General features: G+C 40.7%; 1 protein-coding gene across 2 annotated transcripts in view; it reads left to right on the top strand.

Annotated features, from left to right (window-relative positions):
* Positions 1-525: 525 nt before the first annotated feature.
* BTBD1 (BTB domain containing 1) overlaps positions 526-19,171 on the top strand; it is a 41,559-nt gene continuing 22,913 nt past the window's right edge. For both annotated transcript variants that reach the window (XM_069465654.1, XM_069465655.1), the window contains exons 1-3: positions 526-1,039; positions 10,062-10,218; positions 13,988-14,093. In XM_069465654.1, coding sequence (XP_069321755.1) covers positions 636-1,039; positions 10,062-10,218; positions 13,988-14,093 — 667 coding nt within the window. In that variant the 5' untranslated portion in view covers positions 526-635. The remainder of the gene's footprint in view (positions 1,040-10,061; positions 10,219-13,987; positions 14,094-19,171) is intronic.

Below are 19,171 nucleotides of genomic sequence, written 5' to 3' on the forward strand. Positions count from 1 at the left end.
ACCTGCAGACCTGGGGAGAGGTCACCGGGGTGCCACATCTCCCAGCTCTACTCCTGGGATTTCCACAGAAGCAGCGCCCATCCGGAGCGGTGACCTGGCCACGCCCGAGGGACAGGGCTGTGAGGAGTCATGTCGTCCCCTCCTCACAAACTCCTTTGGCCATTCCCTCTGGCCCCTTCTACTTCCAGGAGAGAAACCCCTCGGGAGAGGCGTGGGGACCTGTCCTAGGTACTCCTGGGGCCACCGCGGCTGGTGATAAGGGGCCTGAGGGAAGGAAGAGGCAGGAGTTCGGGCCGCTCGCAGGTCTGAGGCGGCGCCTGGGGGCTGGCGCCTGGGGGCTGGCCCCGGTGGGCCCGGCCGCATCCGGCCTGCAGAAGCGGCGCCTCTGAGAGCACGGGGCTCGGACGTGCTCCCACCGCCCGGAGTCCCCCCAGCCCCACCTCGGCGGCCCCGCCTCGGCACCCAGCCGGGCGGGAGCGCGCGCCGGCAGGGCGGGGCCGGCGGCGGCGCGCGGCCTCCGGAAGCGCCTTTCCCGGAAGGCTGGGAGGCGGCGCCGGCCTCCGGGGGCGGCTTCGGTGATGGCGGCGGGGCGCCGGGAGCTCTCTCCCTAGCCCGGGGGGTCGCGCAGCTGGAGGATGGCGTCGCTTGGGCTGGCCGCAGCAGGGGAGCAGGAGCCGGGGACTGAGGCGGAGCCGGGCCCGGCGGTGCCGCCGCTGCCTCCATCTCCTTCCCCTCTGGGCCCCCTGCTCCCCCTGCAGCGGGAGCCGCTGTACAACTGGCAGGCGACCAAGGCGTCGCTGAAGGAGCGCTTCGCCTTCCTCTTCAACTCGGAGCTGCTGAGCGATGTGCGCTTCGTGCTGGGAAAGGGCCGCGGCGCCGCCACCGCCGCCGGGGGCCCGCAGCGCATCCCCGCCCACCGCTTCGTGCTGGCGGCCGGCAGCGCAGTCTTCGACGCCATGTTCAACGGCGGTATGGCCACCACGTCGGCCGAGATCGAGCTGCCGGACGTGGAGCCCGCAGCTTTCCTGGCGCTGCTGAGGTGAGCGGCGGGCGGGAGGCAGCACGGGGGCCGGCCTGCCCTGGCTCCGCCACGACCTTGGGCCGGGCGCTCCTGGCTCGCCCGGGCCTCGGTTTCCTCCCTAGCCAGGGATGCTCCGGAAGGTCGAAGTCGAACTGTGCGGGCCGGGACGGCCGGCTGCCCTGGTTACAGTGAATGTTCATGTCCTCATCCCGCTGGCGCGCGTTTTACCGTTGAAAGGCGCTTTCGCATTCCGGCAGTGGATTGTCGCCCAGGCTCCGGAATTAGAGAAGTGGCAAGAATAGAAGGCGAATCAGGTTGTGCTGTTTGCCCGTTTGCACATTTTTATGATTTTGTTCGGGGGAGTAGAGTAGTTGAAAAGTCTTGCAGGACTGATGGTTTGGGGTTTTTTGTTAACTTTTTTTTCATTAACGTATTAATTGTCAAGACCTAGGAAAGTGAATACCAAACAAGTGAGTGTGGCTTTACCTGCCTTGTATTTCTGCAGATAAGGTCACATTTGCTTAAAAATGAATGGCACCATCAGATTCATACAGAGTTTGCCTGTGGTTATTTGAAGATAGTAGATTGACATCTGATAAATTTTATTTAATGGAAAGGATTAATAGTTTGGCATTATTAGCTTTTAATCACAACAGTCCTATTAGGGAGGTATAGGTATTACCCCATTTTACAAGTGGGATTGAAGCCCAGAAAAGTCAAGTAACTTGCCCAAGGTAGCAGAGCCAACTCACACTGAAAACAACCACGTGTGCTTCGTTATACTAAGATGGTTTTAGCTGTCTGAGTAGAGGGTGTTGTTATTAAGGTAGAGTCTTGGGTAGCAAAACTAGGTCGGTCAATGGAACAGAATAGACAGTCCAGGAAGGCTCACAGCTCAGTCACAAAAATAAATAGGAAATTGAGTATAAAGTTCACACAACTAGAAGTAAATACTAAGATCCCACCAATAAATGCATAAAAGACAGGATAGATAATTTAGAGGAAAAATTACAACTAATTAATGAAGAATGTTTAACCTCAATAGTAATTAAGGAAGTGCAAATTAAAAGAGCCAGGTATTTTTCCCTTCCATTAACCCCACCAGAAATTTTTAAGATAAATGTCTAAGGAGCACTTTCTAACAAAGGTGGTAGTAAAAACCCTTTTGGAAAAACAGTTGGGTGCTACAGATTTTTCTTCCCACACGTGAGAAGCATTCAAATACAGAGAAGTTCTGTACAAAAATATTTACGGCAGCATCGTTCATAGTAGTGACGAAGTAGTCAACTGTAGGGAATGGTTAGGTAAACAATGATAGGTCCACTTGGTGAAATATAATGTCTCTAAATATGATAACTCACAAAGACTAGGTAATGACATGGAAAATATTTATAATAAATAGAATTTGAAACCACTGTGATTACTTCTGTGAAAAGAAAGAATAAATGATGTATAGTGAGAGACAAGGATAAAAGGAAACATACCAAAATGCTAATAAGCACAGGCACATTGGAGTGATAAGGTGAAAGTACCTTTTCTTCTTGTTTGCTGTATTTTCTGTAATTTAGAGTAGTTACATATATTACAGGGCGAAAAACAACTCGAAAGCTAGGATCTAGGTCATTTTGGTTTTTCGTTTGAAGTTGACCAGGAGGATTGGATATAGCTCATTTGTATTTTTAGACTACAAGTATTTTTCAAAATGATCTGGGGGCCATCTGCATTGTAATCTCCTGGGGTGTTCATTGAATTTGTAGAATTTGGAGGTGAGACCTTGACAGCGTTTTTAATACTCTCCTTTAGTAATATTTATACCAGCTAAATTTGAGAGCCACTGATCTAAAAATATTGTTGGGCAGCCTTTTCCTTTGAAAAAATATTTAGATTGCTAAGAATGTAGAGGAAAAAATGCATATTTCATATTTTCATTGAAGCTGCTAATCAGTCAATCCTTTCGCAGCAACAGAAGTTAATTTTAGAATCCTTAAAATGAACAGTGCAACTTGACTTCTCATTTTTAAATTTTCAGTGTATTTTATTTTCATGGTGTGTTTATCCTTCAGGTTGTGGTCATTGTTCTATTTTGAAATTGATATCTCGACTGGTTTCTAAACTTAGGTACTGGCTGGCTGTGAAACACACATAGTTGTATTTACCTAATATTGTGTGACAAAAAGATGTCGGATAGTACTTGCTGAGTTGGAAAAGCAGGTTAGCTTGTTCATGCTTTTATTATATGTTTACAACTTGTGTAGTTAACATTACATAAACGCCTATGAACTTAAGTTTGAAGCCCTTAAAGAAACTGCTCACTTTGACCTGCCTGACCTTTAGATGACGTACTTCAGTTGTTCATTTGACAAATATTTAGCACTTTCTATGTGTCTCCCTTGTGTCAGTCACTGTTTTAGGTGTTGGGGATAAAGCAGTAAACAAGAACAAGTCTCTGCCCTCATGAAGCCTGTAATCTAGTAAAGGGAAACAAAAATGTAATACAATGTCAAGTACTGACTATGTTTTGAAGAAAAATAATCAAGTCAGGAGGGAAGGAGCATTCTGAGCAAGAAACTGTTTTGGGCCCTGGGTTTCTCCTGTTGGAGGAGGAATGCAAGAGTAAACCATTGTGATCTGAGCTGCCTAGGGAGAAGTGGTAGAAGATAAGGTCAAAAAGATAGGCCAGGCAGGATTGTGCAGGGCTTTAGAGACCTAGGAAGGACTTTTGAGTTTCATCTGGCATGTGATGGAAAGCCTTTGGTGAGTTTTGAACAGCGTAATGCTGTGATCTCATTTACATTTAAAAAAACTCTTTCTGGTGGCTGCTTGGAGATTAGACTATAGGGGGTGTAAACTAGGCCGCATGGTGTTAAATTAAGAGGCTTCGCAGTAAATGGTCCAGGCTAGAGGTGATGGTGAGTCATACTAGGCTGGTAGTACAGGACATGAGGAGAAGTGATTACATTCTGGGTGTATTTTAAAGGTAACACCAAGAGGACTTCCAGGACATGTAAGGTAGGGACGTAGACAGAGATAGGAATCTGGAATTTAGGGAATTACGTCTTGCGGAACGTAAGTTGAAAGTTAAGAGTGGATGGTATTTGAACTGTGAGACCAAGTGAGATTGCCTAGGGAAGGAATGGAGATTGTAGTGAGAGGTACAGGGATGAGCCGTAGGATCTTCCAACACGGAGAGAAGTGGAAGAGGAAAAGGAGCATAAAATGAAACGGAGGAGCAGCTGTCAGTGGAATTAGAAGGGAAAGCTTGACAGTCTTCATTAAAAAAAAAAAAAAGGAAATCAAGGAGTGTAGTATCCTGAAAGTCAAGTCAAAGTCAAGTTGAAGAAAAGGTTTCAAGAAAGAGGGAGTGGAAAACTTTGTCAACTATGGAAGGTGGTCGGCTGTTTGAAATGCTGTTGAGAGTTGGTAAAAATGAGGACATTGAGTTATTGAGTTGATTGTTAGTATTGAGAAGCTGGAGGCTATTGATAACCCTATTGATAACCCTAGTGATTTCAGCTGATTAGGTTGGGAGAGAAAATGGGAGGTGAGGAACTGCAGACAGCCGGTATAAACAATCCTCTCTGGAGTTTTGTTGCAAAGGGGAACAGAGAACTGGCATGATGGCTGGAAGGGGCCACGGGGTAATTATTCCTCAGGATTGTGTCCTCAGCTGTTGTCCTTTCTCCCATTAACCCATGGCATTACTTACTCCCCCGTCTGTGTCTCCAGGGCTCTGCTCAGCTCCACACCCTCATGTCCAACTGGACCTTCACAAAGGAATGTCTTGTACCCACACAGATGGGCATGTCATTAATAAAAATACTTGACATTTAATGAGTGCTTACTGTGTGCTATATACTGTTCCTAAGCACTTTTGTCCTTTGAGGCAGGCACACTTATTATCCCCGTGTCAGTCAGCCTTTGCCATGATGCCATAAATGAAGCAACAGTTTATTCTCACTCATGATTCTGTGGATCAGCTGGAAGTGACTTGTGGGCTTGGCTTCAAGGTGTAGTTTGGTTCCAGTCCATTCTACATTATTTCTCATCCTTTTTGAACCATTCCAGAGGATTCTACCCACTTCTCTTCATTTTTTTTTCTGCCACCATGCCCAGCTAATTTTTTTATTTTTTGTAGAAATGGGGTCTCACTTTTGCTCAGGCTGGTCTCAAACTCTTGGCTTCAAGCAATCCTCCTGCCTTGGCCTCCCAGAGTGCTAGGATTACAGGTGTGAGCCACCGTGCCTGGCCTGACTCCGCTAAATCTTTTAATGACTTCTTTTTGCCTGTGGGATAAAGTTGAAATGCTTTTGCAGATTCACAAAACCTTTGTGATTTGATCTCTATTTCCTTCCCTTCCTCTCCATCCACTTAGCGTTTTAATGCCTGCCTTCCAAGTCCTCATTACCTTTCTACTTCTCAGTCTTTCTGCCTAGACCTCCACACTTAATTACTACACTTCAGATAATCTCCAGGCTTTACCTCGTCTATAAAAATTCCACCCACAGGCAGAATTGCACACTGGCTCATCTTATCTCTCATAGCAGGTTTTGGTTATCTATTGCCGTAGATCAAACCACTCCAACACCTAGTGGCTTAAACGTTTTATTATCTTTTATTATATTTCAGATGTGTGGGTTGACTGGGATTACCTGGGTGCTTTGTTTGTGATGTGTGGTTGTAGTCAGATAACACTTGAGGCTGGAGTCGTCTGGAGGTTTGACTCGGCATCTGGGATGAGTAAAAAAAGCCTTTTTCCCTTTCCACGTGAATCTCAGATCCTTTCCACATGGCTTCTCCAGCTGGTCTCTCCAGTAGGGCAGCTTGACTTCTTGGCTCATGGCTCCCGAAAGTGCAAAAGCAGGAGCTACGAGGCATCCTTAAGACATAGGCCCCAAACTGGCATAGTGCCCCTCTGCCACATTCTGGTGGTTAAAGAGATTCACATAGGACCAGCCCAGATTCATCAAGGAACAAATCTATGTAAGGGTGTGAATACTAGAAGGCAAACTTTATTGGGGAATATCTTTAGAGATTAGTATTAAATGTTAGAGCCTAATATATACTTGTTATCATTATGACATTACTTTTTAATCATTTCATTACCAAAGTACAGTCATGTGCTGCATAACGTTTTGGTCAATGAGGGACCATGTATGTACAATGGTGGTCTGTTTTTACTGTACCTCTCCTATGTTTAGATATACAAATACTTATCACTATATTACAATTGCCTACAGTATTCAGTACAGTGAAATTCAGTACACTTAAATTTTTAACAATTTATAGATTCTTTGGGATTATCTAAGCACATAATCACATCACCTGCAGATTGTAACAGTTTATTTTTTCTTTTCTGTTATACCTCAGGGCTATGGTCTGAATGTATGTGTCCCTCCAAAATTCATAGGTTGGAATTCAGTACCCACTGTGATAGTATTAAGAGGTTAGGCCTTTGCAGGTGACTAAGTCACAGCGGGGGCTCCCTGGTGAATGGCCTCTCATAAAAGAGGCCCCAGAGGCTACCTTGCCCCTTACTCTGTGTGAGGACACAGCAGAAAGGTACCATCTTTGAAATAGAGAACACTCATCAGACAGAATCTGCTGGTGCCTTGATCTTATACTTCCCAGCCACCAGAACTGTGAGAATAAATTTCTATTGTTTATTAAAAAAAAAAAAAAAGATTAAAAACAAGCCAACTGCTTAGGAGATGGACAACTCTAATAATTAGACCAGTAAAAAAAAATCCTGATGAAGTCCCTTCTTAAAGAAGGCATTACTGTAATGAATGGTGTCTTCAGTCTGTATCTTTAGGTACAGACTTAGTTGTTTCTTAAAATTGTTCTTTGATATAAGCCAAAGGTGTATTACCAAAGTATACTTTAATCAAAGCTGTTTGAATGGGAGCAGATCTCATACAAAATAGTCTAAAAACAATTCTCTCTTGTTCCTAGAATGTTCATCCCACCGTCTTCTCATATTTTAGATCTTATCTCAAGCAGAAATTCCTCTGAGAAGCTTTTCCAGATCTCCCTAAGTCAGAGCCCCCAATTATAGATTCTCATAAAAGCATATACTTCAACTTTGTGGCACTTTCTAAGTTTGAAACTACTCAAACACAAAGGCAAATGTGATAAAGGCCCCACGTTTCTGCTTTGTGTTTCACAACTCCAGTAATTTTTGCCTGCAGAAAATTAAGGCAGTTGTAAAGACTTCTACCTTGTCCTTAAAAATTTCGTAAGTGTCTAGTTTGAGAAGGGAATTGAGCATACTGTTAGCCTTCTTTCTCTCTCTCTCTCAGTTAAAACAATTGTTAAGAAATACAAAAAACAATAAGTCCATTACTGTGAGGAGAAAAAGAGAGGGTTGGAAGGACCAACGGTGTAGGAAGCAGTTGGAAGCTGGTTGACAGCTGAACTAGAGTGGATGATTCTGGAATCTAGAATCCGGAGCTTTCAAAGCTGCAGGGGAGGTGGGGGCTGCCTTTCTTGGCAGAAGCCCAGCAAGGGTCTAGGCTAGAAGTTGGAAGTAAGGAGGATGGAAATGAGAAGGTAGTGCTGCAACTTGGAAATTAAAGCCTGCGTGTAGACCATCCCCTCAACCAGCTCTTGCAGACTAACACCCTGTGACAAATGACAAGCTCCTCTAAATAAATTGAACAAACTGCCTAGGAAGATCTAGGACTGCTGGTGTGTCTTTGGAACCTCGTGATTAAGCTCTCCTCACAATGGCATCGAGGGGTCCCTGACCACAAGGCTGGCTTCCCAGTGCGATACCAGGTGCCAATCAGCAAGCCTTCCACATACACAGAGCTCCCAGCCGACCATTCCATTTTGGAGATAGTGTTATCTTGAAAGCAGACCAACTACTAGAGTACTGAACTTGGAGATAGTCATTAATCATTTGACATATAAACAAAATCAGAACATGAATGACAAAGACCAATATAAACAGAACAGCTGATTCTCAAAGAAACAGGTAATTCAGGGAACAGAAGGGAACTTTTGAAATTTTGGTTAATAACATCTTGGAGACTTGAGATCCATCCATAAAACTAAAACTTTTGCATTCATAAAACTAAGACATGCTATGGAGAAAAAAGGAACCATCAAAAAAGAAGCAAAAATTCTTAGACATTAAAACACGTGATTGCTGGGGTGAAAAATAGGAGGGCACCAGAAGATAACAGCAAGGAAATCTTGCAAAACACAGAGGAAAATAGCAGTAAAAATGAGACAATGTACAAATAAATAGCCAACATTTAGTGAGGCAGATTTTTTTGTTAGGCACTATTCACAATGCTTTGTGTCTTAACTTAAATGTTAATCCTCGTGACAACAGTTTGAAGTACTGTTAGTCTCATCTCTTTTTAGAGAGGCACATGCCCTGCCTCCCGGTAGAACAGGTAGAACAGGCGCAAAGCAAAGCAGGCTCTTTCTTCTCCTGGTTGGCCTTGTCCTATGGCACTGGCAGCCTAGAAATGGTGTGCTACCGTAAGCAGCTCTCATGTTTCCTCAGCCTTGGTTTTTTCTTCATTAAATTGCAGGTAATAGCATCTACTTTCCTTCATGGGAGGATTAAATGAGTTGGCATTTGTTATACAGTAGGCACTCAACAAATGCTAACTTGCTCTTCTTTTTACTCGTGTCCCTCCCCCTGGCCATGAGGGACTGTGCCTCACTTAGTTTTTAATTCCCTGTACTCATCACAAAGATGGCACATAATGTTAGGTGAGCATTGTGAGGGTGATACAGTTGGCTGACGTGGGTATCTAAAAGGAGTTTTGGGGAAGAAAATAAGTATAAACAGTATAATCCTGAAAAACAGCAGCCCTTGCTTTTGAACTTGAGATACAGGGGAGTTACCTCCACTTGAGGTAGTTGTCAGGATAATATTACCAGAGGAATGGAGGGTTTGGTTAGGGTGGGAAGGTGGGGGTATGCCTGGCTGGGTTTCATCATGGGTGGTGATTATGGCCACAGGAATAAAAGGGAGGAAGTTGAAAGGGTAGAGAGTAGGGCCATGAAAGAGAATTTAGCTTTCCTCACTCCGGTGTTGTAGAGTATTCTGAAAGAAGGTATTGGGTTTTCTTAAACCTTGATTTTACAACTTGGGTCCTGGAAATATAATAAATGTTCTAATGCCCTTAAGTGTCACTAAATGAAGTAATTGTTCTTAATGCCATGTCAGTATCCTTGGCTGTCATAAGTGCAGCTGAGAACTGGGCAGTGAGCACAAGTGTCTCTGAGGAGCCATGAAACGGGCCGAAAGTTGATAACACGAAAAAGCTCAAGTACAATTTAACAAGAACTACCCAAGCCTTCATCGAGAATGTTATGCTTTGTCTCCGTCCCATGAAGCTGATTTCCTAGTGACCTAGCAGTTAGAAGCAGTGAACTAGGAGGAAGGGAGTATTGGGCTGATAGATAGTATTTTGAGAGAAAATTGGACCTAAGTACCCCGAAGCACATAGCATAGCAACAAGGGGTCATTTAATATATTATTAAGTTGCTTTATTCCTCCAAAGCCCCAGTACTCTAATCGTGGTCATTATGCTAATTCTGGGATAACAGTGAAAGGTTAAAAGATACCCAGAATAAGAAGGCACTATTATTAGGAAATGATGAATATTTTGACGTGTAGAGATGTGACCTTAGCTACCTGTAGATTTATACTTAAGTAAACGTCTTTTGGTGAGGCAGAGATGAATGAGCCACTATTGTCCTGAGCAGCTGTGGGATGCTAAAAAGAACTCTGAAGACTTGGCTTAGAGACGTGGGTTTGTCACATGGTTTTGTCACATGGTCTTCGCTTACCCTTAGTCTCCTTTGTAAAATTGTGAGACTTCCTACCTCTCGGAATTAAATAAGAATGAAATGAGGTGATGTATGCGCAAATGCCCTGTAGACTGCAAAGTCTGATATAAATTTCAGATTGTTTCTCGGTTTGCTTATTATGTTTTAAAATATTCCTCACGGGTTTAACTCTGCTGGATTGCTTATCTAAAACATCATCTCTGCAAATTTCCCAATTGCTTTCCAGATTTCTATATTCAGACGAAGTTCAAATTGGCCCAGAAACAGTTATGACCACTCTTTATACTGCCAAGAAATATGCAGTCCCAGCCTTGGAAGCACATTGTGTGGAATTTCTCACCAAACATCTTAGGGCGGATAATGCCTTTATGTTACTTACTCAGGTAAGTAAATGTAGCTGGCGTATGTATCATTGTAGCTTAAAAATTGAGTGTAAGCATAACTATATGTGAATATTTAATATTTCGTGGAGAATTAATTCTAACCATAATTTCAAAGTGTATATAATTATTTTATACCATTCAGGGAAATGTATCAGTTTCATCATATTTTAGAATTGCAAAGCATATTAGAGTTAATACCTTGCTGGATCATATAGGTGAAGAAGCTGAAGCCTTATGTCAGTGGGGTGTCATGACTCAAGGTGAGATAGCTTCTTGGCGTTGGAGTTGGGGATTAAGATCCAGTGTTGTTCCTGCTATGATTGACAGTATGAAAGCATGAGATTTTCTGAGATATCTTCATTCTCAGTTTTTCTGGATCTAGAATAAAGACCAAATAGTTTAAGTCCAGAAAAGTTATAAGATTCACTATCTTTGAACCTGTATCTGAAGATCACGTATCTACTCCTGGAGGAGTTAAAATTTTAGGTTAATATGAAATATCCTTTCTCTGACATTTAAAAAAATTTTCACTGAATATAATTAATGTATTACATATCCATACAAAAAATCGCACATATTATAAATGTACAGTCTGATGAATTTTGGCAAATTGCACATACCTATAGAACCATTAACTAGTTCTTAACATATATTTAGCATTTGTTAAATGCCTGTAATCTGAGCTTCATACTTTGCATGTAAATAAATGTTTTCTTTTTAGACAGTGTTGTAATACTCTTGAACAAATTGTTTTAAAAATTCTAAGTTATAAAATATAATCCTATTTGATGTTAGTACTGGAAATAATCGCTGATGACCGCTAGTATAACCTTCTCATTTTACTCATTTAGTTTACTCATTTGGGTAAACTAAAACCTGGGCTAATTAACTCGCAATAGATGAGGTGTGAGCTCAACAGAGCTCATGTTTTCCAGTTCAGTGTTCATCTATCATGTACAAAATATTTGGTATCTTTAAAAAGAAAATCTGTGTCATTAAGTATTTGTAGTTAACAGAACAAAGAACATTCTGTCGTCACTTGTTCTTGGACATAGTTACAGAACTCCATGTATGCCAGACACCACGCTAACCCCTTTACATACATTTGCTCCTCATGGTGACTCTGATGTAGTTAATTGTTATCTCCATTTTAAAGATGAAAACTGGAAGCTTACAGAAGCAAATACCTTATTGAACATTATACAACAGTGGTAAAACTAAGTTTCAACCTTAAACCAACAGTCCATAAGGTGTGGCGATATTGATGATAATAGCAAAATGTATTGAGTGGTAATTGTGTGCCAGGTACCTTTCTCAGTACTTCGTGTGCATTAATTCATTAAATACTTACAGTAACTTTATGAGGTATAGGTGTTCAAAGTATCTTACTTTCTTACTATCACCAATTTTTTTTTTTTAAGTAAGGAAATTGAGGCACAGAGAGGTGGAATAACTTGACCAAAGTCATGCAACTAATAAGCAATATCTTCCTGCATTTTTTCCCCTTTTGAACTTGTTATAAAAATCTAATAAATACGGTGATATTCATAAGATTCTTTATTGTCTAAGGGGTTTTAATGTGTGTAAGAGAGGATCACTTAACTACTTTTATTTTAAAAGTTCACTTATAAAATTCAGAAACCAATAAACTAAACTTTGACAATTAAAATGCAGACTCTGGTTCCGTTAGGGCCTGAGAGTCTGCATTTCTAACAGGCTTTCAGATGACACCAGTGTTTCCAGACCACACTGTTAGCAGCACGAGTTAACAGGTGTCACTGTGAGAAAAAAGGAATTTTTCAGTGTCTTTTCTGTCTTAGAACCCAATATCACGTCAAAATTTTTTTACTGGTGGGGTCATGTGAATCAGTCCACAAATTGTCATGTGAACTTCTTGTTCCTGCCAAGTGAGTCATTTGAACTGAGCATGTTCAGTTACTCGAGAGGGCCTTTGCCAGCCTCACTCTAAAACAATGTGCCAGTAACTGTACTGCTGTGATTTATAGAGAGGAGTGTTATCAGAGATAATGCCAGAGTCAAAGTCAATTGCGAGAAAATTTATTTTACTCTAAGTAGCAGCAATAGATTCCATAGGAAACTCGATATTACATGTGTGTAATCTAAGGAGTGACTGACAATTGCTACCCTGAATAAAATAATTTTTAGAAAAAATTGTTTTTCTAGAGTGAAAGATCAATTTTTACATAAAAACTAACTAAAAATATAGTTGAGTGGCCAATTATCTGCTATTTTACTTTATAAAAATATACTATGTTTTGTACTCTAAAAATGCATGAACTATGATCCTAGACCAGATTCTGTACTAGAAGGAAAAATGTTATAAAAAACATGGGCATTTTATTAAATGACAAAACTGAGATATACTCAGTAGTAGATTAGATAAAAATATTGTTAAATATTTATTACATTAATAAATTTAATATTGTTAAATTTATCAAAGTTAATTACTATAAATGTATAAGAAAATACCCTTATTCGTAGGAAATTTAAGGGCAAAGGGCCATGATGTACACAACTTACTCTTAAATGGTTTGTTTGGCCCCCCCACTCCAAGTAGATACACATACACATATACATATGAGTGTGTATATATATATATATACACACACACACACACAGAGAAAGAGGAAATGATAAAACAGATGACACAAATGTTAGATAAATAACATTTAGATAGGTAAAGTTTGGTAAAGGGTTATATGGGTGCTCTTTGCACCATCCTTTCAACTTTTCTATAAATTTGAAATTCCAAATAAAAAAAAAATTTAAGGGAAAATTGCATAAAAAGGAATTAACACAAATTTTTTATTATTTAGTGCTAAATTTATTTAAAATTTGACAAAGCAATTTAATATAAACAGGCTCAATGTATAATCTAAGATGTGCATTTTCAGATATATTTGAGTATTCTATAAATTTTTAAAAATATTCTACTATCCTATAGTCCCAGCTACTTGGTAGGCTGAGGCAGGAAGATTGCTTGAGCTCAGGAGTTCTCGACCAGCCTGGGCAACATAGCAAGACCCCATCTTTTAAAATTTGTACTTAATTATTTTATATATAAATTTTTAAAAATTTTGGCCAGATATGGTGGCTCATACCTGTAATCCCAGTGCTTTGGGAGGCCAGAGTGGAAGGATTGCTTGAGGCCAGGAGTTTGAGACCAGCTTGGGCAACATAGCAAGACCTCATCTCTAAAAAAATTTAAAAAATTAACCAGGCATGGTGGTGTGCACCTGTACTCCCAACTACTCGGGAGGCTGAGTTAGGAGGATCACTGGAGCCCAGGAGTTCGAGGTTACAGTGAGCTATGGTTGCGCCACTGCATTCTAGCCTGGGCAACAGAGTGAGACCTTGTCTCTAAAAATAAATAAAATTTAAAAAATTTAAAATATAAATTAAATATGTTTAAATTAAAAAAATTAAAGCTAGTGCGTTTAACCTTGTTTTCTCTCCCCCATAAAACACAACTGTTTAGCAATGTTTATTCAGTAATATCTGAGTTATTGAATCCTTTAAAATGAATTTTACTTTAAAATTAAATGAAGTCATCAGCCATGTCAAATAATGGGTGTCAGTTTATGATGTGGTTAATTAATTGGCAGTATTCTCAGGTTTCTGCACAACCCAACATGAATACTTCTGTGCATTTAGTGTTTGTGCTGTTAAATGTTAACAGAGCTGAATATGTATACCCTCTAGGTAAAATAACTGTGATAGTAAAATGACTATTTCTTTATATGTTTAGGCTCGATTATTTGATGAACCTCAGCTTGCTAGTCTTTGTCTAGACACAATAGACAAAAGCACAATGGATGCAATAAGTGCCGAAGGGTTCACTGATATTGATATAGGTAAGTCACTATGAAGTAAATTGTTACACTTTAAATAGTTAATGCCCTATTTGTCAGTCTCGTTGGAGAATGAGCTGTTTTTAAATGAAATTTAAATTAGTGGTTTTCCCAGATGATAGAAGTCTGCCTCTTTAAGAGTTTTGCTTTCTTTCATTTTGGTGAAAATATTCCTAAGTGTTAACTACCTCATTGCTTTTTAAAAGATGTCAAGTCAAATAAATATTCACTGAATACTCACCATATGCATGGCATTATGTTAGGGCCCTATAGGAAATATAAAGAAGGGTAAGATGCGATTTGTCTTGTTAAGGAAATACCTAACTGGAGAATCAAGGAACAAATATGTGAAAATTAAGATTTAAGACACTAATATTAATAGATGAGAGGGCTTATGGCAAATGTGATTTTTGCCTTTTCTAAATTAGATATGTAGAAAATAATTATTATGCAAATCCAGAAAATGGAGAGATTACCTAAAATTAGAGTAGTGTTAGGAAAATTTTGAGAGAGGAGGTTCTGATATGGACCTTAAAGAATGGCTCGTACAGCAAGTCCTTGAATAACATCATTTTGTTTTAATGTTGATGAGGAAGAAAATTGGTTCCCAGCTGGGGCCACCATCTGTGGAGCTTGCATGTCCTCCCCACGTCTGTGTGGGTTTTATCCACGCACTCCAGTTTCCTCCCACATGCCAAAGCCACGCATGTCAGTAAACTGGCATGTCCGCATGGTCCCAGTCTGAGCGTGGGGGTGCACGTTAGTGTGCCCTACGATGGAATGGTGCCCTGTCCAGGGTTGGTTCCTGCTTTGTACCCTCAGCTGCCGGGATAGGCTCTGGCCACTCACAACCATGAACCGGAATAAATGGGTTGGAAATTGAATGAATGAATGAATGAATACAAATTATTGTGAAATAAAAATTCACAAAGTATATAATAGTCATACAAAATGCATGATGATCTGAAAGTGCTCAGCAAGCCCACCTTATGTGTGATTATTTTGAACTGCGTGGTGGTAGGAGGTGCTTCTTATAATTTTTGTTTTGCAAACAGTTGTTCTTGGATTTAACCCACCACAACTGTAACCACCATCACTCACTGATTCACCAAAAATTGGGTCAATAATCATCTCATTTGTTTTTATTAATTGTTCTTAAACGTATGTATAGCTCACATTTATTCAGTGTTTAGTATTAGAAGTTTGGTTATGCTTTTGTGACCAGAAATATGCCGTGGGAACTTAACTCTTGTTAACAAATATCAATTAGCCTATGCTAAAATTGGTTTTGTTATATGTTTTGCTTAAAGTCACAGTCACCAAGAACCTATTGGAGAGTTAAGTGAGGACTCGCTATAATTGGATAGTGGAGAGGGGAGGGCATTAGAGGCGAGTGGAACTGCGTGAAAAGGTGTAGGTGGAGGGAGGGAGGCACCAGGCGGGTTAACGCGGAGTAATAGAGGACCATCTCATGGCAGGCTGAGGAGTGGAATTTTGTCTTGTAGGAGAATAGAGAAAGTAAATCCGGGTCATGGCTTTAAATGTCATCTTTATGATGATGAACCCAAAATATGTATCTTCAATCCCTGCCTTCTGGGATCCAGACTCAACCCAGCTGTCTACTTGACATCTTCATTTGGAGATTTTATGGGCATTTCAAGTAAAACAGCGAAAGGAGAACCATTGATTCTCCCCACTCTGTTAGATCTCTTCTGTTCCTTTCCAACTTTTATCAGTCTTCCTTAACGGCACTACCGTGAACATGATTGCTCAAGCTAAAATCCCAGAAGTTATTCTTGATCATTCTTTCTCTCGTAACCCATGTACAATCTCACCAGCAGGTACTCAAGGCTCTACTGTCAAAGTGTATCCTGAATCTGACAATTTCTTTCCATATCCATGGCTCCCACCTAGTCTAAGCCACTGTTCTCTCATCTGGATAACTGCTGTGGTCTCCAGCAGTCTCTCTGTCCACTCTTGCTCCCATACAGGCCAATGCTATACAGTAGCCAGAATGATCTTTATAAATAGAAAATCAGGTTATATCACTTCCTTGCTTCCAGTATCTTCCCACTGCAGGTAGAATAAAATTCAGACTCCTTGCAAAACTTACAAGGCCCTACATGATCAAGCTCTGTATTTGTCAGGATAGGCTAAGCTAGGCTTTGGTAATAAATAGACCCCAAAGTGCTTACTGGCTCAAACACAAAAGTTTATTTCACATTCACGTAACAGTTCAAAGGTATGTCACAGTCAGTGGGTAGCTTTCTCTTACGGTTCTGCCATTCCCTAGGGCCTAGTTATTATCTCGGTCTTCCAGATGGGAGAAAGTATGGGCAGGGAAGACACTCACATATTAAAAGCCCTGGCCTTGAAATATAATAGCACCTTCATTTTGGCTATTTTGTTGTACAGAATTCAGTCACAGGATCCCACCTAACTTCAGGGGAAGCTGGGAGATGTAGACTAGTCACATCCCAGGAAGAAGAGAAAATAGATTTTTGGTAAACAGCTGGCAGTCACTACCTATGTCTACCTAATCTGACTTTGGCTCCTGCCACTCTCCTCCTCATTCACATTCCATGTACACTGGCCAGGATTATTAATATTTCAGGACTTTGTATTTGCTGTTCCTTTCCATTGGAATCCTCCCCACTCCCCTGCCCCGAATCTTTGTACGACAGCCTTTTAATCATTCAGATCTCGGGTTAAATGAGACCTGACACAGGCTGTCTCAGACCTACTTACTTAAATAGATACTATATTCCCCTACAGAGTTCCTGTCCCATTACTGTGATTTGCTTTCCTCATAGTCCATATTGCTATCTGAAAGTATTATCTAGGTGTCTGTCTTTGTATGTATATTTTGATTGTCTATGATCCTTTCGAAGGCAGGACTTTGTCTTGTTTGCCACTGTGTGTCTGTCACTGAAGACAGCAGAACATAGTACATGTTCAGCTAATATTTGTCAACTGACTGGACTAGAATGATACTTTTCCTTCCCACCTTGGCTAGTTCTCACTATCTTAACATCTCGGCTCAAATTATACCTCTGTAGTGACTCATTTCTTGAGAATTGACGTCCCACCCTCTTCTGTGGCACTTAGTATATTCCTGTGTGATAATAACATCCCGTTGTTAGTTTACCTGTCTATTACATGGTCCCTTTGGAAGGACTATACACTGCTTGTATTGTGCTGAAGGACAGAGGCCAGATCAGGCTCTTCCCCAGCACCTGTAGGTTGTGTCTGTTGAGTTATCGGATGTTTGAGAGCCGCAAGCACAAGGTGTTAATGAGAAATTGCTTAATCCTGTTTTTCTTCCTGTTAAGGGGCTGTCACGTGCTCTTCGATGTACTCTCTTTTGAAATAACACTGCTTGCATCTGGGTGACTTACACCTGGAAGGCATTTGATAAATATCTCTTACATTATGCATGCATGCCATTTGAGCCTGGGAATCTTGAAGTAGGGGCCTTGCACTGGGTGGATACATTTTATACATATTTTATATATGTAGAATATATAAATGTAAATATTTGTTAATTTGATTTGACTCACAGTTTATATTAAAATCTAGTATTGTTTATGAAACATAATCTATGTTGTTATGATTTTTATTAGGCTCTTAGCTGTAATTTCTTATTTTAACACATGTGCCAAAAGAAGACTTGTGTCCCTCTACTTCTTTCTACCCCACGTACCAGTTTGTCTCAAATGTACTTGTAAAAAACTGGGAATGACAGAGAAATCCAGTAGCTGGGAGGAAGGAGGCAGGTACAGGAGCTTTTGTTTAACAGCTGACTTGGGTTCTGCTTTTCTCTACTGAGACTTGAGCACATGTCCTGAAGGTAAGAGACACTGTTTCTGTCTTACAGTTTTTTGTTATAGGAAGAAAAATCACATTGACAGAACAAAATGAATTTACATTATGCCAAGGACAGTGTGATGTGCTTTTTGATTTTTTTTTCAGTCATATTTTATCTTTACTGAAGTTACTAGCATACAAAGTGGAGACATATGGGTCCAGTCTTCCATTTTTCCATTAAATGACTAAATTTCATAGTCTCTGTATATTCTTAATCCAACAAGTATTAAGGTAAATTGATTTATGCTTAATTTACTTGTGAAAGAGCTTCATGGAGCCTTAGTTTATACTTACCTGCTCAACAGAAGGAACAAAAGTTTGACTTTTTTTTTGGAGACAGAGTCTGACTCTGTCACCCCAGGTAGGGTGCAGTGGCATCATCATAGCTCACGGCAGCCTTAAATTCCTGGGCTTAAGCAACCCTCCTGCCTCAGCCTCCCGAGTAGCTAGGACTACAGGTGTGCACCACCACACTCAGGTAATCTTTCTACTTTTAGTAGAGATGGAGTCTTGCTTAGGCTGGTCTCGAAAGCTCAAGTGATCCTTCCACCTTGGCCTCCGAGAGCACTGGTATGAGCCACCCCACCTGGCCCAAAAGTTTGATTTTAAAAATATGTTTAATCAGTTCATTTTTAACACATTGTTGAGCCCCTACTATATTCCTGGGACTGCGATATCTCTGCTAGAATTTCAGCTATATTTGATATTAAGCAAGTATTTGGCTCTTAGCATGAATATGTAGACCGTTGCAGAAAAGTGTTTTTTTTTTGAGACAGAGTCTCACTCTGTTGCCCGGACTAGAGTGAGTGCCGTGGCGTCAGTCTAGCTCACAGCAACCTCAGACTCCTGGGCTCAGGCGATCCTACTGCCTCAGCCTCCCTAGTAGCTGGGACTACAGGCATGCGCCACCATGCCCAGCTAATTTTTTTGTATATATATATTTTAGTTGTCCATATAATTTCTTTCTATTTTTAGTAGAGACGGGGTCTCACTCTTGCTCAGGCTGGTCTTGAACTCCTGACCTCGAGCGATCCACCCGCCTCGGCCTCCCAGAGTGCTAGGATTACAGGCGTGAGCCACCGCGTTTTTTAAAATTATTTAAAATTGTTTTTTAAAATTATTTCTTTGATATGTATGTCTGGGAAATTTAGTTATATTTAATGTTTTAATTCATTTCTGCCATATGTAAGTATCATTTTTATTTAAATTTAATT

The sequence above is a fragment of the Eulemur rufifrons genome, chromosome 3 (genome assembly GCF_041146395.1).
Source record: "Eulemur rufifrons isolate Redbay chromosome 3, OSU_ERuf_1, whole genome shotgun sequence".
Taxonomy (NCBI): domain Eukaryota; kingdom Metazoa; phylum Chordata; class Mammalia; order Primates; family Lemuridae; genus Eulemur; species Eulemur rufifrons.